This window comes from Myxocyprinus asiaticus, chromosome 19 (assembly GCF_019703515.2).
Source record: "Myxocyprinus asiaticus isolate MX2 ecotype Aquarium Trade chromosome 19, UBuf_Myxa_2, whole genome shotgun sequence".
Lineage (NCBI taxonomy): Eukaryota > Metazoa > Chordata > Actinopteri > Cypriniformes > Catostomidae > Myxocyprinus > Myxocyprinus asiaticus.
The window spans coordinates 9,112,756-9,135,725 of NC_059362.1; the positions used below are offsets into that span (position 1 = coordinate 9,112,756).

Consider the following 22,970-nt stretch of genomic DNA (forward strand, 5'->3'; position numbering starts at 1 on the left):
CTTCACATTTCTATCTTTAAACCCTCCAAAAAGTGACCCCATTCACTTCCATTGTAAGTGACTCACTCTAACTTCGATTTTTGCTTATTTTCAAAGGAGGGATGAGTTTAAATAATTTTTTTGTGGTAATCAATATTATGCCACAAATACTGTTGATTGAGCTTCAATTAAAGGTGCACTCAGTAATTTTTGTCTTTGTGTCATCTTGGACTTACACTGACACCTAGCAGCTTGGATGCAGCATCATATAAAATCAATAGTTTTCAGTTTCAGATGCTATTGTAGAAATTTTGTATTCACAGTCAGCCATGATTACTTTAATCAATGAGTGAACGTGTCAAATAACAGGATGGTAACTGAGATTAAGCGAGTAGTATTCGGCTGGTCATGTGATTCTAACACAACCCCATGTGCGGACCCTCTCCATGTAGAATAAAACAGCTTTTATAAGGTTACTGAGATGACTGGAGTCTTCATTTGAATGTGAGTGCTCATGATTTCCTACATATATTGCAAAATTACAATTCATGTCTTTAGGAATTAAACTTTTTTAAAAATGAAAAAATACTTAGTGCACCTTTAAACCTGGAATATTAATTTAACGGCTCAAAACCGACAGCGTTTTAATGAATGGAACCAGAGACTATTTAGTAGAGACGGGCCACTTCTATTAAAATGAATGGGAGAAATTGGAACGCTCAACCAAGCAGCTCTGAGCGCTCATCGGATGTAGAAAGAAAGTCCCGCCTCACAGTTACAAGAGCCAATCACCTTTTAGATTACAGACATCGCCTGTCAATCAATTCTAGAACGCGCATGAGCATTAGCAATACAAGCTGGGGAAATCGCGTTTTTAGCGTGATACGAGGTAAAGAATCACAATTCATGATTACAGTATTGTCAGATTTTATTGCTGATTTGAAATATGTTCTTTGGTCGTAATCTTGACCAACCGTTTTTGAGATTTTGATCTTTCCTTATTCAAGTAGAAAGGAGCTGCACTGGCATGACTGGAAATGGCCTCCCGAGAGCGTTCCAAAGATGGCCGACAGTGGACTGACTTGCTAGACAGACTTTGATGTAACTCTTAAGGAAACTGGTCTCAGAACAGTTTGAAAAGTACCTTATTTTTATCCTTCCTCCGTATACACCCTCCGAAGGCAGCATTTTCCAGTTTCCGGACGCAGCCTAGGTAGGTATCTCATTATGATTCGAGCCACAACCGTAAGCTACGTCACTACCTTACTTCCTCACTTTCACAGGTAAAACACACCTGAGCTCACAAACACAGTCGGACGAATGTGTTTGAAGGGCAGCCATCGAAAATAAATCCGTAATTTAAAGACAGTCTTCGGGACAGGACACGATCGGCATCCTTATAGTTTTGTTTGGTGAAACTACACTTGTTTAATTAATAGTCTGTGGTCGTACAGTCTCTTCGGAACAGCACAACAACACATCTGACATCAGGATTCCTGAAAATCCCTCAGAAATGAATTCGTCCTGTTTTGTTTTCGCCTTGCTTCTGGTCGCTGCTGTTTTGGGAGGAGGGACCCAGGCCGACACATCTGAACAATGTGTGAAAAGCTTCATTCCTGGTCGGAAAGATTTTGTTCTGGACCCGAAAGAGTCGATAAAGGATGGAGCCACTTTCCTGGCGAACCCGAACGTCTCTACGGCGGATGAGTGCAACGCTGCGTGCTGTAGAGAGTCCGCGTGCAACTTGGCCCTCACAGAGCACGCAGAGGAGGAGGGATCCATCAACACCTGCTTTCTCTTCAACTGCGTATATAAGCAAAGATATGTCTGTAGATTCATACACAAACAGGGCTACTCGAGTCATATCAAGGGTTCAGTGTATGAGGATTACCTGGTCGGAGGCAAAAGTGGTAAAAATGTCTTCTTTGCAATATACATTTTCTGGTTAGGTTGTTTACCCTTACAAAAAATACTGTGGTACAGTGACTCCAGACCAGTGTTGGGTGTAATGCATTACTAAGTAATTAATTAATGTAAAGTAAATTACTTTTTCATTGAGGAAAAAATTAAAGTAAGGGATTACTGTTAAGTTTTCAGTAATTTAATTAGTTACTTCTGATGTAATTGCGTTAAACTGTATAGACTATAGAACAATAATATATAAAACAATAGTGAATTTAAAGTCGAAATTTAACGCCTAATGTTAAAATGTATGTTTTCTAATTTAACACTGCCCCCTTAAATTCTTTGACCAGTTCATGAATAATTTAGTTGATTTTATATGATTTATTTGAAAGAATTAAAAGAACAATTTCATGTCTATCCTTGTATTTTTCATCTGGTCGAGGTTGATCAGGGTTTTAGAAAGTAATAAGTAATAAGTAATGCAATTACTTTTCAGACAGAGTAATTATTGCAGTAATCTAATTACACTGTAGAAGATGTAATTAGTAGTTAGTAATTCATTACTTTTTTTTTTTTAGAGTAACTTACCCAACACTGCTCGAATGGGAATGGGACACATGTCCCACATTTTTACCTTTCTTTAGTTTTGAAAATGGGACAGTTTCACTGTAAAATGAGAAATGATCACTGGCGTGTGCCTTGAACAAATGTACAATTTTAATAATACATTTTAATCTAAAGATTAAAATATTTTTTTTCCCGATAAATATAGTGATGAAAGTGGTGGATAATACCAAGTTACCACAATTTTATTGTAGAAACAATAACCATGGTGTTTTGGCAGAAACAATGGTTACCATGGTAAATATTTACAAGAGTTCAGCGACTGATTGCATTCACCTACATTATACAAGATTTAAGTTCTCTTGTTATTGCAATCAGAGCAATTCTGACTATGATATGCATGTTATCACTTAATAACAATATTCTCTTTCCGGTCTGCTACAGTCTTTAGAAATGACTCATTGCCCTTTAATACTGATCTTTGATATGTTTTTCTTCAGATAGGAAGGACAAACCTCCCATTGCCAATGCTGGGCCAAGCATTGTGGTCCAGCCCAATGCGGAGGTCTTGTTGAATGGCATTGAGAGTTGGGATGATAAGAAGATCGTAAGCTACCAATGGACCCTCATCCAGGGAGATGAATCTGTTGTGATAGAGGTATTAAACCTGCTGTGGGGAAATGCAAAATTATGTACTCACCCTTATGTTTTTTTCAAGCCAATGTGACTTTCTATTTTCTCTGGGACACATAAGGCAATTTTAGGGGGAAAGTGAACATCAGTTACCATTGACTTTCAATGCATCTTTTTTTTCTATTCAATGAAAGTGAATCGGTATTCTGCCTGCCTGAATGTTGAAAAAAAAAAAAATCATATTTGGGTGAACTTTCTTGTCATCTTAATGAAGATAAATTATAATTTTCAGCAAGTTACTCAACATGTTATATATGGCAGTGGTTCTCAACTGGGTTTGGTTCAGGGACAGATATTACATATGATAACAAGTGGCAACCGAACAAAGTACCAAAAATTGTTTATCGTATCGATGTAAAAAAAATTTTCCCTTAAAATCAAACATTGGAAATTGCTTGTATTACCATCAGTGGTGGAGCTAGGGGGCCACCATGGACCGAAGCCTGGCCACCCAATTGGACACCCCATTCGCAATTGCTGTTTTGGTCGTTTTTTTTGTCTTGGGCACAATTTAGTTTTTTTAGAGGTAGCACCATCTCTGTGCAACCGTAGCACACAGGAGATTTAACATGTGGACACACCAAGGTTGCCGCACCTTGCCGTCCCGGGGTTCACTGTATCCACTCCCCTCCATTTTTGTATATACGCGCCTCTGCTTTCTACACCAACACCCACCACCCCCGTCCGACAACATGAAAATGCTGGCCAAAAACAGACTTATTGCTGCCCCCTGTCCAGCCACCCCTCTGACCCTGATTACCATGAACTGTATAGGCCCAAAAATATGCTGAATTATTATGAACCTGACATACTGTGGGCTGAATAGGAAAATTGTCAATTTTGGGTTTCTTAGTGTCTCTTGAATTTCAATGCCAATAATTTGTGAAACACACACCACTTTTATCCCTCAATGTAACCAAAGTGCTGCAGGGTGATCCTCGCTGCGCATTCAAAAGCGCAGAACTGCAAAATAATATTATGGGTACATATCTAGCTCATAACATAAAGCAGTTTAAACCTTTTTTACTGTACCTATTTATTCAAGCAGTGTCAGACAGAATCAGCAAAAGACTTCTTTCCACAGCACCTCACAAATACGTGAATATTACTCACAGCAGATTATTTCATGTCCGACTGTGATCGTCTTGAAATGTATTGTTGATGCAGCGTTTTGCTGTAACAATAGCGCATAAAAAGACTAAACCTAAAGCAATAAAGGGACTAAACATCTTGCAGAGGGTTTTACTGTGCTGACAGTTAAGCTACGTCCACATTAATCCGGATACATTTGAAAATGCCGTTTTCATTTTCGAAATGCTCTCCGTCCACACTGCCGTTTTCAAACGTTTTCCAGAAGTTGCTCGTCCACACTAAAGCATATGAAAAATTGCTGTTCCATGTATGGTCTGAAACACAGTTGTCCTCGTGTTCCGTCGCCATACAGCAATTCCGAGTTAACTATGCGTCACCTTTGAAGGAATGCATTGTGAAGGTTGTACAAAGTAACATTTATCATTAACAATGCTCTCAAAGTAATTAGCAGGCACAAAAACGCCACTACAATGTGTTTTGGGTTGAATGGATAACATGAATGCGTCACATGACAACAAGTTATCATTTTCAGATATCTCAGTCTACCCTGTCCACACTACAACGCAAGATGGTGTTTTCAAATTTATCCACTTGGGAGAGCGTTTTCGAAAAGCTCAGTTTTTGCTGTCAAAAACGCAGTCTCAGTGTGGACAGAAGGCCAAAAAGTAGAGAAAAAGATACAGTACTTCTCAAACAAAACATATTAGTGTGGACGTGGCCTTATCCACTCCTAAGCACAACAAGCTATCATCACGCAAAAACGCTCTCTAAAAATGGGCATCTCTTAATTAATTTGAGAATTGCATCTCCCATTAAAACCACCACTACTAAAAAAATTAATGTGAGTAGTTGACCCCACTGATCGACTAGTCAATTTCTAGACAACTAGTCAATTAGTCGACCACCCTGGCACATCCCTAATCCTAACTAAGCATATTTATATGAATAATTCCATTTTTAGTATTTGCATCTAGTATTGATTTTCCATCAGACCTGCAACCCATTTTTGGGTCATGACCTACCACTGTTGAGAACCACTGCTTTATGGCATAATAGGATTACTACCCAACATCTAAGTATTTCTAAACAATTGCTCCACAGAAAACCAATCTACCAGACCAGATAAGGGTGTCCAAACTGATACCTGGGGTTTATGAGTTCAAACTGACAGTAACTGATTCAGCAGAGCATTCTGATTCAGATAAAGTCACTGTCTTGGTCCTCACACCTGAACAGTCTGAGCGTGAGTATTATACTTGATCACTCTCATCCCAGATTAGCTTTTGCAACCCATCTTTACCCATATGGATGAGGTTAATTGGGCAGCGGACATTTTTCAATGTTTTGAAAAAAAAACATTTCTCCCACATATGCAGAGACAACTATAAGTATATACAGTATATATAAGTAACTATGTATATTTAGTTGGCACAGTTTTAAAGTAATTTTGTCAAACTATTTTATACTTGTAATGCCATAGGCATACAAACAACTTGGTGTAATTCCAGTAATGGCAGTAGTGATGGGTTGTGGAGACTCTTTCTGTAATTTTAGTGTGTCAGAGGTTTTACCGCTCCCTCTACAAATGAGCAAAACTGGTTTGACGTGTTACAGCTGTGAGTCACTAGAATTTTGCAGTGTATGGAAAGCCGTGCTGTGGTTAAACGCAGACAACACATCCCCTGACTTTAGATTAGTCCATCCATTTCCATTTCTGACGGATTAACTCATGGCAGTCCCACCCCTACCCAGGGAGGAAGAAGGACAACAGAAACAGTTAAAGTTTTGTGAATGTCAGTGTAAATTATGTCAGTGTTAGCAACCATTAAATCATCAAATGACAGTGCTCTTTATTAACTGTCTAATCTTCGTGTTTATATGACACATCCATGTCTGGTTTATGACTACAAGCAAGGTTATTATAGTTTTGAGTTTTCATAATTAGTTTTTATTTAAATTATAGTTTCAATTTGTCCCTTTAAGTTCATTCAATTTAGTTTTTACTCTGATTTTTAAGATTGTCTGTGATCATTGTTTAGATGCACAATCTTACACTGATTGTTTAATAAGCCAACAACAACAACATTTAAGGTCATGTTAACGCCTTGAATGGCATGCCTTTATCGGGATAAGGTCATAAACATTTTAAGTAATATTCAGTCGGCACATATCGATTTTTGCTAATTTCCCTGATTTACTATTGCATGTTAACACCTTTACCGGTGTTCTTACCGGCTAATCCAATGTGCACAAGTGCTGTGCGCATGACTGTTTCAGTCTTGCAGTCAAAGGCAGAGAACTGGATGAATTCAAGTCTCATATAAACAGTTTTCTTGTGTTATTATATATTTTTTGGCAGTTGTCACCCTATTGGTGTGCATGTAAACACACTTATTGAAAAGCTTAATTTGTTTTTTTGTTTGTTTTTCATCAAGCTTTGCATAGACTGGAACAGATTATGTGAGTGGAGTAGAGCAACAGCAATTTTCCCACCCCACTCAAGGCGTTCCGTAATCACTCCACTGTAGCTCCACTGCGGGATTTCCATTTACCACTCCCCGCTCACTCTATGCTCACTGGTTATCGAAAGTATGCTCTGAGCAATCCTGGAGGCAAAGTCACACAAAGTTTCTCCCCACTCCCCACCGCTTGCATAATCTGGACTGAAACGCCCCAAACACAGAGCAACATAATACAAACAGTGATACATCCCAGTGCTGTTATAGAGTGCAACACAAAAAAAATCCCATTCGTTCATAGAGAAATTGATTTCTGATAGTAACATGTATCCCTTTTAACACAGACCTAACATGAGCTCAAAAGTTAAGAGATGGTATATGCTTCTGTAGAACATGTACATTTAGCAGATGCTTTTATCCAAAGCGACTTACAGATGAGGACCATAAGCTTTTGTCTTAGAAAAGTCAAGAATATCTGCAGTATCCCACTGCCAAGATCCAATAGTAGCTAGAGTAGTATAGAAACCAGCGCAGAAGAAAGAGACAGACATGTTTTTTGTTTTATTATTTATTAAAGAGGAAGAGATGTTTTTTCAGCTGTTTCTTGAATGTTGAGATGGCTTCAGCAGATCAGGTGGACATTGGAAGCTCATTCCACCACAGAGGAACAGAGAAGTTGAATGATTGTGAAATAAACTTTGTGCCTCATTTCGTTGGGACCACTAGGCGCCACTTGTTCATCAACCACAGAGAGTGAGTGGGGACACAAACCTGGAGGAGTGAGTTGAAGTAATAATGTGATGTTCCATTGGCTGTCCTGAAGGTCAAAGCCTTGAATTTGATATGGGCAGCTACAGGTAGCCAGTGGAGTGGATTCAAGAAGGCGGTGACGTGAGGCACCTTTGGTTGATTGAAGACCAAATGCACCATGGTGTTCTAGACGATCTGCAATGACTTAATTGTGCTGGCTGAGATGCCAGCCAACAGAGTGTTGCAGTAGTTCAGTATTGAAATGACTAGAGCTTAGACAAGGAGCTGTGCAGCATATTCATATAGGAAAGGTCTGATTCTCCTTATGTTCTCCTCATGTTAAATGTGAACCTTGTTGAGACCGTTGATGAGATGTGGGCAATTAAGTTAAGCTGGTCATCAACCACCACTTCAAGGTTCCAGGATGTCCTTGTTTGCATTAGTGTAGTTGAATCTAGATGAATGGTGATGTTATGGACAATATACGGGTTTGCTAGGATCACAAGGAGTTATGTCTTGGCAAGATTGAGCTGAAGGTGGCTTTCCTTCGTCCAGGCTGAGATCTCCGAATGGCAGGCAGAGATACAAGCTCAGACGATGGTGTCGTCAGGCTGGAACAACAGGTAGAGCTGGGTATCATCTGTAGTCCAGTGGTAGGAAAAGCCATGTGCCTTAATGATCAGTCAGAGTGATGTAGTGTAGATCGAGAAGAAAAGGGGTCCAAGCACTGATCCCTAAGAAACACTTTGGTTAGCTGGTGTGACTTTGAAACCTCTCCTTTTCAGGATCTGCCTGTGAGTGCAGTTCCTGTGATGGCCATGTCGGAGAGGATGGAAAGGAGGATCTGGTGGTTCACTGTGTCAAAAGCAGCAGATAGATCAAGAAGAATAAGGACAGATGATTTGGAGTAGGCTCTTGCCAGTAGCAGGGTTTCAACTACTGACAAGAGGGCAGTCTCTGTTGAGTCTGTCTGTCGAGTAGGTTGTTCTGTGGAAAAAAAGCAGACAACTGGTTGAATACAACCCTCTCAAGAGTTATAGCCTGGAAAGGTAGAAGAGAGACTGGTCTGTAGTTATCGATTACTGTGGGGTATGTGTTGTTTTTTGAGCAGTGGGGTTCCTCGATCCTGCTGTCCTCGATCCTCGATCCATGTGTTGGGAAAGTTTCCAGTTTTAAGAGATGTGTTGATGATGTGTGTGAGTGCAGGCAAGATTGATGGAGAGACAGCTTGCTGAGGATGGGAGGGGATAGGGTCAAGGGGGCATGTGGTAGGACGGTTAGAAGCACTTTGTAGAAATCAGTCTATGAGAGAAAGAAGAGAACAGAGGATGGGATGTGGATAGAGACTGGTTGTGGGTGTGTGGTGTAGAGAACTGGCTGCTGATGGTCGCCACTTTGTCATTGAGAAAAGGAGCAAAATCATCAGCAGTCAAAGAAGTAATGGGAGAAGGTAGGGAAGGATAGAGAAGAGAGAGTTGAAAATAGTTTGTGGGAATCTGAAGTGTTACTGATAGTATTCTGGTAATAGTCTGCCTTAGCAGCAGAAACACTAGAGGTGAAAGAGGAAAGAAGAGATTGATACCCGCTTGGGTCAGCAGGGTCTTTTGACTTGCACAACGTCCTCTCTGCAGCCCTGAGCTTAGTACGGTGGTCACGAATTGTCTCCGACAGTCAGAGGCTAGAGGGTGTGGCACATACTGGCCTGGAGGAAAGAGTACAGACACTATCAAGGCAACAAGTTAATGTTGAGCAAAGAGTATTTGTAGCTTGTGTAGCAAGTGAAGATAAGTGAATAGTGAAAGAATGCAGAGACCATAGAAGAGAAGTGACTGGGGGAGAGAGAACCTGGAAGGTTAAGGTGGAAGGAAACCCGAGGTGGAGTGAGTGGTAAGCAAGAAGGGAAGAAGACAGAGAACTGGATGAAGAAATGGTCAGAAATATGCAGAGGAGAAACGAGGGTTATTAGAGATGCAGTTATTGGTTAGGATGAGATCTAGCTGTTTTTCCTTGTAAGGTCAAACGAGGTCAGAAGAGCTAGAAAGTCAGCCGCTTGAGGTTTGTCAAGTCCCCAGTGACCACCAGTGGAGTGCCATTCATGGGAAATGAGAATAGCAGCACATCTAGCTCTTCGATGAAGTTGTCTTCTTGACCTGGAGGACGATAGATGACCAAAAAGTGAATTTTTGCAGGATTAGTGGCCATAATGACATAATATTAAAAAGATGTGTTATTGCAGAGAGATGAGAGAGTGGATAGCGCCTTATCGGTGTCCTTGCTCAGTTGACACTCGCACTCTGACAGACAAAATGCTTCTCAAGAAGCTACAAGTCGGTGTGATTTCAACTTAATTAAAAAAAAAATCATTCTCAATAGCCAAATTCCCAGTGAAGGAACAACACTACCCACAATGCTAAAGAGAGAAAAATTATTAAGAGGAGAGGGGGGAATGGGATCAGGACGCAACGCAGACCAGACCTGCGTCTCCCTTATGTGCACAATAGCTCAGCATATCTGAAGAGCTTGCACAAACTGATAGACTACTAAACAGACACTGAGCTCTATTGTTATAAAAATGTGATTCTTCTTAGTGCTTGCTTAGACCCTTGAAGTGTGTGTGTCAGTGTGTCTTTATATGTGGCACAGCTGTCCTAAGAGGGGGACAACTGGGAACATTGTCCTGGGCTCTGTTATGAGAATGGGACCTCTAAGGTCCTTTATGGCAGTGATTGTCAGTCCGTGTCTTGAAGAACCACTGCATTGCAAATTTAGGAAGTCTCTCTTATTTAACACACCCTGATTTATGGTGTCTATATATATTCTATTGAGATAAGCATATTATGAATGTTTTTCTCTCTTAAGCTGTGGAGATACTATAGGTTCATGAGTGATACAATTCAAAATGCCCACTAAGTGCATCAGTGCAAACAATCCCATAAGCTTTGTGTACACCTCCACGATTTGAACGTGCCAAATCCGTTGATCCCACGTGTCTGTTTCAGCAATAGCTTTACAAAGAACTTCCCATGACGAAACTGAATGGGCATGTCATATCATGTTATCCAGATCAACGTACAATATTCCACTGTACAGTCCATACACTGATTTCTTTTACTCTTCCCATTACTCATTTGTATTTCTTTGTATTTACTTTAAGTATTTGAAGAGTGCTGTCCATTTCTTATTTTTCTTATTAGATTTGATTTGAACTAACCCCTAACTCTAAAGGCTCGTATACACTGACTGAAAACTTTTCCGTTCTTTGCTTGGAATAAGGATCAAACAGTCGAGCAAAGGTGTACTATTTACGAACATTCAGATACTGGCCACGCCGCTGGGGCATTTAGAAGAGCATTTAAATATGAGATGTATAAGACTACATGTTAAAACATTAACTAATTTGACAATAAAATGTGTTATAACTGGTATCGGAACGTGGTATATACTTGTATCGGAATCGGGTCGGATACCGTACTTGTACTCGTACTCGGAAACCAAAATCTAATACCATCTGACGTAACGTAAACATTCAGTGCACAAATAAATATCACGTTATGTCCTTATGTGATTATTTAGTGCACGCTTCAAATGTGAGCACTTGTGAATGTGTGGAGCCAGTGTTGTGCCGACACCTTTTAGAGTTCCTTAGCTCCTACATGGAAAACACCATCATGAGCATCACATGCCTTTTTTGTAGCAAATTACTGCGAGCAGAGTGCTAATTCACTTTGTAGTGCAAGGAACATACAGACTACATATTTATTTAATTAAAAAGCAGCCTTTTGCAGTTTAATAATCACATTGGCTCACATAGTGACCTGCTTTTCCAGAAGTGAGAAGCTACCGTCAACACACAGAAACAAAATGGCTATAAAATAAAAGCTTCCGCCAAAATAAAAGCTCAATTTAAATTGAGAAAAAGTTTGACAGAAATATATCACTACTGTAGTTATGTAATATTCACTGTAATACTACTACTACTAATAATAAATCAATAGTAATTGTATTATATTGAAGCATTAGGCCTTGATCACACTTCCGCGTTCACAGAGTGGAAGCTTCGCTTAGTAGCATAAAACAACTTCCGCTGCAGTCTCTTTCAATGGCAGTTGCGGAAATATTATGGCCTATTTTATGTACAATTAATCTCAGATACTTAATCTAAACAGACCTACCTCAATTTACAATCATTACTCATTATCCCTGAAGTATAGAAAAACGATGTCATGTTGTTTTATTATTTTAAACGATGTATGTGAGCAGGGACCACTACACAGTGTAAGTATGTTTTTTATGAGAGGAATGCAAGAATATAATACAAACGAGTACATTTACACATTAAAGAGCATTAGAACAAGATAAGGGTATACAGTAAATCACAAAAACAAAACTTATATTCTGAGTAAAGATTCTACAGAGTATTTGCAATGATAATGATTACATTGCTTTCATGTACATACTTTATATAATCTCCATGTATGATATAAGGTCCATTTAAAAATGTTCAAATAAAGAAACATTTCCATCCCAGAGTCCGATTACAGAAAATAACTGGTTAAATCATTGTAAACGTGGAGTTATATCCTCGTGGTTTGAGGACGATGATTGAAGTGTCCATCTGCGAGTCGTGACCTAATGCAATGTAAATAAAATATAGAAATGAAACTGTCCCAGTGTCTACAACTGTATTATATTCACAAACGGGAGATGAGCATACTGCAATAGTGAAAACAACGACATTAAAACACTTAAACGCTGTCTCTTCGGACTTGTGTTGAGTACAATAATCCTCTGGGATTAAGCTGAACAGTGCACGCAGCTCCTCGTGAACTGGGAAAACTTTGCACTGATAATCGCCTCGCTCAGATACTATTATGCATTAAAGTGCTAGATAACATGGTGAAGTGCTGAGTTACTCTAAAGAAATGATTAAACGGCTGATGTTTACTGCCAAGTGCATCCAAGTTGGCTTAATTTATTTAGAAAAACTGCAATCGTCCATAGACAGATCGATGGGTGATGTTTGGTTACGCTAATGTTCGGAGCCGGTTGTGACGACACGCGGACTGTGATAAAGGCCTATATCTCACATCTGTGATGACAAAAATAATGTTGCAGTTACCCTCTGTTGTATTTTGTGATGACATTGATACTACTGGCAGGTGTCAATGGGCAGCATACAGACAAAAGAAAGATGACTAAAGACATTCATACTTTGAGCAGAAGTGGGAATGGCATTCGACTACAGATGGCACTTGAATGAAGCAGCATATGAAGCAATAGGGTGAATGGGCACTTAAAGAGTATTTTGAGTAGATTTGGTTCCTTTTGTAGACTAATTTTAAAAAATGAGATTTGTGAATGTCTTGAAAATGTCTGTATTTATGTGAACGATCACACAGATGTAGGTAAGTTTGCACCATCTCAGCAGCTCTGCACTCCAGTGTGTTCATGTTGGCTGATCTTGACTGAGTGAGAAAAATTAACCGGGAAAAATGTCACCGTCAGAGTTGGAGCAACAGGTCACTAACCGATGAAGTGGACCAATGGCAGTAAGAAGGTTTTTAACAGCCATTACGAATTTTTCCTTAAAATTTGCGCTGGTGAAATGTTTTGAACCACTGCAACAATCTCAAAAACAGAATTTGTTTTTCAAAATTTTGCCTAAGTATATTAGGGTCTTAAGTATTAAACTTCGATGTGTAACTCGTCCCGCACCATTTGTGCTACGGACATGAACGATAAAAGCGCATTCACGCATACCTTCGCATGGCTAAATTTTGTGGGCGAACAAGGCGTGGGCCGTTAAGCATGTGTGAAACCAGTAAAAAAATGAAATGCTAAGCAGCCTCTGTTTAATGCTGCATACTCTGAGAGAGTGAAGTTAAAAAGATACTCGCCGCTAAAGTTATATCCTTGTCCAATGTAAATATTCAGTGTAGCTGTGTTCAAAGCACAAACCGAGCAACATTCTATTTGTCAATGTGGCAAATCCGCGTGTCGATATTTACCAAACTTGAACCCCATTCAAAACCAGATTCTTCAAAGGAACCATTGCAAAGATTCCCATTGAGATGACTATTTCACCTCGAAATTTCCACTGTGCCAAAGTAAATGAGACCATGCCTTAACTCAGATTGTTTCGGAAAGGTTGGCTATTTTCTAATTGAATAATAAGATGTATTTTTGCTGTGAAAATAAATGTAATCAAATTTAAATCCAGTGCATTCCTTTGAACGTCACACCAGGGATGAATCGGTGTTTTCAGATTTTGAACCCCATGATACTTAAGTTATCAGAATCGAATTAATACACCAACAATTTGATTTGTCCCACTAGGTCACTGTTTGGTGCCAAAAAAGGTGGGCCCCTGCCGAGGTTCATTCCCTCGTTGGCATTACAACGCTGCAACCAGCAAGTGTGAACAGTTCATGTTTGGAGGCTGTAAGGAGAATAAAAACAACTATCTCTCTGAGCAGGAGTGTACCGATGCTTGTAAAAACACTATAGGTAAGACAAATCTCGTAGGGTGTGGTGTAGGTGAGTCTAATGTTCATTCATCATGGTCTATATTGTTAGTTCAAAGTAATTTCCTTATGAAATCCTCAATATCTCGCATACCTTCACTAAATAATGTCTGTACGCACTTAAATGTTGTCTGTCCACAGTAAAACCAGGTGGAGAAGCGAGAAAAACGGAGACTGAAGGTAAATTCATTTTAGATTTCCCCTCTGACAAATATACAAGAGAAAAGGAAGCCTATTTTTAGAATCATTAGAGTCATTCTCATTCGAATCTAATAATTAGTAATAATTTATTACAGTAAAATTAAAATACAGTGATTACTGTACTGTAAGTATCTTGCTGTAAGATACTACCATTATCAATAATTACTTTATTATTGAAATAATAGCATACGTATAATGAATATACTGATATTTTAGCTACACTTTAGAAGTTAGTCTACTGTATTCTGAATTCTGCATGATTTAATAGTACGTGTTTAGTCTGTTTAGGATATTGCATTGCGTGTAACGTGTTTTTCACGGAAACAACGTATTCACAATGCTAAAGTACGCATATTACGACTAGAACGTTATTTAGTTCAAGTTCATCTGTTTATTCACTTCATTGTTTGTGCAGATGTAAGTTGTAATATTATGTATATGTTGTGAATTAAGTGATTAATCTCATTTATAAATAGGATGTTGTGACGAGGAGGGCAGCGCCAGGCGTCCATCCTAATGGCCCGGCCCTCCTCGTCACAGATGTGTTTGAGTGAGGTAATTAACCCATTTTAAAGCAGTTAATTTTGCCGGTGTTAAGCGTGTTGAACTCGCACAGCTCAAGCGTGGATATCCCCAACATACTGGATAATTGGATTAGATGAATCCAATATCCTCTTCTATAAACAGATGTTTTGCAAATGTTCTTGCTATATTGTTTTTCTCGTCATGTGTCCTCAAGAGTATGCTTTAATCAGATCGTTTAATTATCGTCATGATCGTCATTTTCGTCTCGTATTCATTATCGTTGACGGAATCAAAAAACCCTTTGTCAATGAACGTTTTCATCAGTGATTTCTTTGACGAGATTAACACAGTTTGTATTACAGTTGTGAGAATGATTTTTGCATTTTTTCTACAAAGTAATTATTAGGGCTGTCAATCGATTAAAATGTTTAATCGAATTAATTACATGGTACGCTGATTAATTCATCGAATTAATCGCATACATAAATATTTGCTGAGAAAGCCCCTAAAATTACAATAATTAAATATATAATGATTAAATAATTATAAATTGTTGTATTTAAAATATAAATAAAATATATGTTATAAAAAAATAATATAGATAATTTAAATGCATAACATTATTTTGGCATACAATATTAAAAGTGATTTTAGAATGCAATATATTTTTTATTTCCATATTATTGAACATAAGACTATCATTGGTCTACAGTTCATAGCAATCCATTTTGCAGCTTAATTCATCAATCAGTCTGAAATGTATTATTAGGGCTTGTTTAAGGACGTGTCAATGTACACCTGCGTCACACGGTTGCGTTGCGTCATAAACGTAGTTTTTAGATCGCTGTGTCAAGCTAAACTAAGTTTGAAACTTAAATGCATATTGAGATCTCTGTGTTCGGATTTGTGCTCCAAGCTGCGTTTGAACACAAGAACTTGATCTCATCTTGTGTTGTCTGCTCTCGGTAAGTGTGATTTGTTCTCTGTCTGTGTAAACTGTGTGTTATCTATACAGCTGGAGTTTCACCTACTGCCCCCTGGAGACAATAGGTGGTACTACAAGCTTGAATTGCTCAGATATAAGGAATATTCATTCCCTGTTATGGTCTGGGGACCATATATGATTAATTACGTAAAAAAGTTTTTGTATAATCGCACCAAATGAATGCATTAAATCGACAGCCCTATTAATTATTAAATGCTTAGTACTAAAAGTAGTATAGCTCATTACTTTCAAATTCTTGTAATCAGATTACAGTTACTGACTTTCAATGATGTTAATTACTTTTAATTACTTCGGTTACACATTTCTAAAATAATATATATGTAAAATACATTTGAAAACATGAATTACATTAATATGTATGTCTGTTCACGTTTTGTGACAGCTGAAGGGTGTGTGCGCCCCCTAACAAGTCAATGAACAAGAAGGAAATAAAGACATTATTTTGAATTTGTTTTGCAGAAATACAAAAGCTTTTCTGTGACATGTTTTAGAAAGTGACTTAAAAGTAATTTGGTAATGCGATTTACTTTTCTGATGAAGTTATCTGTAAAGTCAGCAATCTAATTACAACTATAGAGTAGGAATTAGTAATAACTTTTGAGAAACTTACCCAAAGGTGAGAGGCCTTATTTTCTTAAAAGAATGTTCCGCATTCAATGCAAGTAGAGCTCAATCAACAGCATTTGTGGCATTATGTGGATTACAAACAAAAATATTATATCTGTAAAAAAATATAATGTGTGTTATGTTTACATCTGGTGGCTAGTTTTGAAACTGTGTATTTTAGCGTTCATGGATTGGCCCCATTCACTTCTATTGTCAGTGCCTTTTTGTAATAATGATTTTTGCCTTTTTTTTTTTTTTTTCTACAGTATGACCTGGACATGTTGAGTTGTTGTTTCATGAGATTCACTTCAAGCTTCCTTGAGTTTGATGTCTCATTCTGTGGTTTTGTCTTTGTGTGTGTCTGTGTGATACAGACTGTAATTCTCCATGTGGAGAAGACAAGTTCAAATGCTCCAACAACTGCTGTGTGAAGAAGGAGTCTGAGTGTGATGGACAGACGCAGTGCAGTGACCATACTGATGAGGAGAGCTGTGAGCGATGTGAGATGCGCTAGCCTAACCAGACACGCACGCACTTCATGGCATGTACATATGTTTTAATATGTATTTTATCTTTTACGTTTTAGTGGATAGCAGCCTGTCTCGACTTCTTCATATTCAAGTCAGCCAAAATGGTGAGTTTTATGCAAAGCCAAGGTATTGTATGTTCTACCTACCTATGGTCTGATTACCCCAGAGTCTGATTAGTGAAAATAGCGTTCACTGGCATCCGAATGCAATGTAAATAAATGCATATGTAAAAAATTTTTTTTTAAAAATAGAAATGATGTCAGTGTCTACAACTGCATTATATTTAAAATACAAATGGGAGATTAACATGGTATAATAGTGAAAACAATAGCATTAATAGACTTCTTAAGACTCATGTCTCTTAAGACTTAAGTTAAGCACGTTAATCCTCTGGGAGAAACCTGAACAGGACTTCACTGAACCGGCTCCTCATGAACCAGGAAAACCTTGACCTGATAATCACCTTGCTCAGATACATTTCAATTGAAACATTAAAGTGGAAGATAAGACACTTAGTGAAGTGTTGAGCCAAAAAAACAATTTAAATGTTTGATGTTTTCTGACAAGTTAATTTAAGTTAATTTATTTATCAAAACTGGCGATTGTCCATAAACAGGACAATGGGTGGAGGTTTGATTATTCTACTATTTGGAGCCAGATGTGATGACATGGGGACTGTGATTAAAGGTCTACATAGTTCACCAAAAATGTACTCTTCCTTATGTCATTTCAAACCGGGATGACTTTCTTCGTTGAACACAAAAGATTTTTCGCAGAATGTCTAGAATGGCTGCTCTTTTCCAAACAATGAAATTGAATCTGAAAGGATGCTGTCGAGCTCCAAAAATGACAAAAACGCACAATAAAAGTGGTCCATGTTACTTGTGCACTGTAATACAAGTCTACTGAAGACATACGATAGCTGTGTGAGGATCAGACCAGTATTTGTTATTCACAGAAAAAAATCTCCCCTTCTACTGCAGCTCTTAAAAATCATACTCTTTAAATTTTACATTTTCTTTTATATATACTGATGAGCCAAAACATTATGATCACTCACAGGTAAAGTTGATAATCTCCTAACAAGGCCACATATCAAGGTCTGGGAGATTAGATGGTAAGCGAACAATCAGTTCTCATAGTCAATGTGTTGAATGCAGGAGAAATGGGCAGGAGTAAAGACCTAAGTGGCTTTGACAAGGGCCTAATAGTTGTGGCGAGACGACGAAGGCTTGTGGGGTGCTCCCTGTCAGCAGTGGTGAGTACCGACAGTGGTCCAAGGAGGCACAAACCGGCGACAGGGTGTTGGGCGCTCAAGGCTCATTGATTCGCGAGGGCAACAAAGGTTCTCCCGTCTGGTCCGAACCAACAGAAGGTCTACTGTGGCACAAGTCTCAGAAAATGTTAATGATGATTACTGGTGGAATGTGTCACAACACACAGTGCATCGCACCCAGCTGTATATGGGGCTGCATAGCCGCAGACCGGTCAGAGTTCCCATGATGGCCCCTGTCCACTGTCAAAAGCATCTACAATGGGCACGTGACCATCGGAACCGGACCTTGGAGCAGTGGAAGACGGTTGCCTGATCCGATGAGTCCCATTTTAATCACGTGGGTGGCCGTGTACGTGTGCGCCATTTACCTGGGGAAGTGATGGCACCAGGATGCACTGTGGGTAGACGACAAGCTGGTGGAGGGAGTGTGATGCTCTGGGCAATGTTCTGCTGGGAATCCCTGGGTCCAGCCATTCATGTGGATGTCAATTTGACACGTGCCACCTACCTAAACATCATTGCAGACCAGGTACACCCCTTCATGGCAATGGTATTCCCTGATGGCAATGGCCTCTTTCAGCAGGATAATGCCCTCTGTCACACTGCACAAATTGTCCGGGAATGGTTTGAGGAACATGATGAAGAGTTCAAGGCGTTGCCCTGGCTTTCAAATTCCCCAGATCTCAATCCGATTGAGCATCTGTGGGATGCGCTAGACCAACAAGTCCGATCCACGGCGGCTCCACCTCGCAACTTACAGGACTTGAAGGATCTGCTGCTAATATCTTGGTGCCAGATACCACAGGACACCTTCAGGGGGGTCGGCGCTGTTTAGGCAGCACGCGGAGGACCAACAGCATATTAGGCAGGTGATGATAATGTTTTGGTTCATCTGTGTATTTAGCAGATGTTTTTTTCCAAAGTGACTTCAAAACTAGGAATAATACAACAAAAGCCATTAATTATAGGTGATGTTGGGTAAATTACTTGAAATAGTAATCCACTACAAATTACTAATTTCTTATCTAAAGTTGTAATCTTTTTTGATTATGTTAGTGGAAAAGTAATCACATTCAGATTACTTTTAAGGTACTTTCGAAAACTTTTCAAAGAAAAGTTTGTTTTCTGCTCGGAGAATTCAAAATAATGTCTATTTCCTCGTTCATCATCACGCAATCATACACTTTCATTCACCTTAATATGACTCGTTAGGGGGCGCACGTCTCAGAAATGCAAATAATAATGCACATAAAAACAAAATGTATGTTTTGAATGCTTTCTACATAATATTATTTAGAAAAAGAATTCAATATGTAATGTTACACTACTTTTTGAAAAGTAATCAGATTACACCCAACACTGATTGTAGGGCGTTTTCATTTTGCATTTGTCTGTATTCAAATATGGTGTATGAAGCCTTCAATGATGCTTGCGATTTTTAGGAAATAATGACATGATTTCATTTTTACATTTTAAACAACTTAAAGGTGCTGTAAGCGATTTTTATTTTTTATTTTTTTTCATGGAAAGGTATGCAAAAAAAATGTCCTACTCTCTGAAAGATATAAATGAAATAAGTGGCTAATCCAAAGGATCTCTTTGTGGAAGTTCTAGAACGGCTTAAATCGCTTACAGCAACTTTAAATATTTAAAAAAAGTAAAAACGTTATTTTTGGGTGAACTATGCCTTTGATATTTTTTACCACCTACTACATGAAAATGTTTTTCATTTATCATTAGTTTTCAACAGCAAATAGTGTCTGTAAAATAGTCTTGATCTTAATTTTATTTGAGCAGTTGTACCTTAGCATGCAAATGCATTACTTTTGTATTAAGTAAATTAATATATTTTTAGATGTTCCCTTGCCTGAAGCAACATGTATTTTTACATTTATTCCATTAAACGGCTTGTGTATCACATAGATTGCTAATTTCTACATCACTTTTAAATTGTAGTTCTCTCCTAACCCCTCTTTTCTGTCATATTGGTATAGCCTTCTGTGCCGAACCGCCCGTTACAGGCCATTGTCGAGCCAGTTTTACTCGTTGGTACTACGACCCTCTTAACAAAAAGTGCCAACGCTTCACCTATGGTGGCTGTAACGGCAATGAGAATAACTTTGAGAGCACAGACGCCTGCATGAACAACTGCTCAGATGTCACAGGTGTGAATAGCACTGAAATATAAATAGTGTGGTATTTCAGTGATTATGGCTGAAGTTTGGATTTGATGTGTGTTTCTGATTTCTGTCTTTGTAGAAAATGATGTGTTCGCCAGAGGATTATTTGTAAGGGGTGATGAAGAACTAGGGGAAAGCCAGTCAGGTAATCTTTTGATTTGCAGGTTTAATAAAAATGTTGTCCTTTGAAATTTTGGGAGTTTTGTAAGTTTAAGGCTATATATCTTCCTCTCATTTACTCTAAGTATCATGTTTGTTAAAAAAAATTACTTTTAGATATTTAGAATAATGTTAAGAGTAATGACAGAAAATGAAAAGAAAAAGTATTCAGATAATAGTATTTTTAGAATGTTTGTCAAGGTTTCTTGCATCATATATATGTAAATATTAGCCAAGTCAAGTCATTTTTATTTGTATAGTGCTTTTTGCAACACACCATTTCAAAGCAGCTTTACAGAAAATTATGGTTTAACAGAAAAGGAAGCTGTAATATAGTAATGTCTTTGAGTTATAATAGTGCAGTTTAATAAAAAAACATGGTTGTAAATTGTGTCTTAAAGTAAATGTAATATTTAATCCAGTAGGCTTTAGTTATTTCACAGCAATGAACTATGGTTTGCTACATGCTAGTCATTTGCATCTACTGTAGTATTTGGGGGAGGGACATTCAAGAGAGCATCTGTTTGGACAAAAATCTGTAGTGCAGGATGTCATCAGTATTTTTTCCATTTTCCCAAAAGAGAAACTGTAAATTTTAAATGCTTATATCTACTAAAAGTTCATTTTGTCAACTTTTAGGAGCACACTAGCTATAGCCACAAAACTCCCATTTTGATTTCACTGGTTATTTAACCAAATAAATGATCAAGATAGACCTGTTTTGGGGGCCTGGGTAGCTCAGTGAGTACTGACGATGACTACCACTCCTGGAGTTGTGAGTTCGAATCCAGGGCGTGCTGAGTGACTCCAGCCAGGTCTCCCAAGCAACCAAATTGGCCCGGTTGCTAGGGAGGGTAGAGTCACATGGGGTAACCTCCTCATGGTCGCGATTAGTGGTTCTCGCTCTCAGTGGGGCGCGTGGTAAGTTGTGCGTGGATCGCGAAGAGTAGCATGAGTCTCTGCGGTGTCATGCACAGCGAGCCATGTGATAAGATGCGTGGATTGATTGTCTCAGAAGCGGAGGCAACTGAGACTTGTCCTCCACCACCCAGATTGAGGTGAGTAACCGTGCCACCGCAAGGACCTACTAAGTAGTAGGAATTGGGCATTCCAAATTGGGAGAAAAGGGGATAAATAATAAAAAAAAAAAAAAGATAGACCTGTTTTGTTGCGGTATGTATACTTATGTTTACCATATTGTCTCTCAGCATCTGTTGCCTTGGCTGTGGTTTTGGCTGTGGCCATCATGGCTGTTCTGGCTGTGTTGGGTTACTGTTACCTAAAGAGCAGAAGAAAAAACCAACAGCATCAGCGTGTGGCCACCACCAGTCCTCCAGTGGTCTATAGTGAGGATGCCGATCATCTAGTCTATAACAGCACCACTGCCAAAGCATGAATCCACAATAATGTTTAAAATCACTGGTCTGCCACTCCTAATGATTTAGGCTGACTGCAGTGCATGATGTGTCATTGCAACTTGTATTTACAGAAATTATTTTCAAATAACTTCTGACCTCACATGAAGCCAAATTACACGTTTAGTCATCGGACCAGTCTTTAGTCTCAGGTGTAATCGGGGTTAAGGACATTTATAGCATTTGTATATTGTTTAAGTGTTAGACTGATCAGGGCCCAACCCTATTTAACCCAGGCAGAGCCATTTGAGCACGCTGGACTTTAATGCACCTAAAGGAAAAAGTCTGTGTGCTTGTGTTTGAGAAATGGTAGAGAGAATTTGTAAAGCAGAAATTTGATGTATATCACTCCAAACAAGGGTCGTTTACTTCATGAGAATTTAACATTATGCTTTCTTGAAGCACTCCGCGAGTCTTGTCCCTAATTTTCCTACTTTCGTTAACGGTTTAGTTCAAACCAAAAAGAGCTTTTTATTTACTTGTTTAACTCATAAGCCATATTTTATCATTCTTAATGTTTTCAAGGGATGTGGATTTTTTTGTATTCTTTTTTTTTTTTTATTATTATTATTACTCTTATTAATATTTGTAACATTTTCAATTAAATATAGTTGTATCGTGTGACTTAATTAAATGTTTATATGTGGAATGTATGTGGAATTGTTTGTATTATTTGTACCATGAAACCACGAGTACTTTAACGTGGAGTTCTTGTTGCACTGAACTTAAAATGTCTGCCATCTTTTCTCTATGTATGTGTGTATTAAAGAGACCTTAATACTTTCTGTGATATTACAGTGGTATTTTTTTTCCAACATATTTTCTATTAAATAAGCATTTCGTTTCTGTTAAAGTTATGAAAGAGATACAATTAATATTACATTAGCTTACGTAAATTTGCCCCGTTAGATCTTTGTTGTTCTTTGATGTAATACCATAGCGCCATCCACAGGTAGGACTCCCACAGTGCATAGCAGGTTTAACGAATGTACAGTTGAAGTCAGAAGTTTACATGCACTTAAGTTGAAGTCATTAAAACTCTTGGTAAATGTAACAAAAATTTAACTGTTTGGCCATAATGACCATCGTTATGTTTGGAGGAAAAA

General features: G+C 38.4%; 1 protein-coding gene across 1 annotated transcript; it reads left to right on the plus strand.

Moving 5' to 3' along the window:
- Window positions 1-1,213: 1,213 nt before the first annotated feature.
- Window positions 1,214-22,649, plus strand: spint1b (serine peptidase inhibitor, Kunitz type 1 b). The gene is made up of 10 exons (XM_051645288.1): window positions 1,214-1,889; window positions 2,949-3,106; window positions 5,335-5,476; window positions 13,779-13,949; window positions 14,108-14,146; window positions 16,679-16,804; window positions 16,891-16,938; window positions 20,105-20,275; window positions 20,370-20,435; window positions 21,658-22,649. Exons 1-10 carry the CDS (start codon window positions 1,493-1,495, stop codon window positions 21,843-21,845), a joined length of 1,506 nt encoding a protein of 501 aa, XP_051501248.1. The 5' UTR covers window positions 1,214-1,492; the 3' UTR covers window positions 21,846-22,649.
- The last annotated feature ends 321 nt before the right edge of the window (window positions 22,650-22,970 follow it).

Coding starts and splice junctions, on each gene's coding strand:
- spint1b (XM_051645288.1), top strand. CDS start 1,493: ATGAATTCGTCCTGTTTTGTTTTCGCCTTGCTTCTGGTCGCTGCTGTT. Junction 3,107..5,334: donor ATGAATCTGTTGTGATAGAG/GTATTAAACCTG, acceptor ATTGCTCCACAG/AAAACCAATCTACCAGACCA. Junction 5,477..13,778: donor CACACCTGAACAGTCTGAGC/GTGAGTATTATA, acceptor TTGTCCCACTAG/GTCACTGTTTGGTGCCAAAA.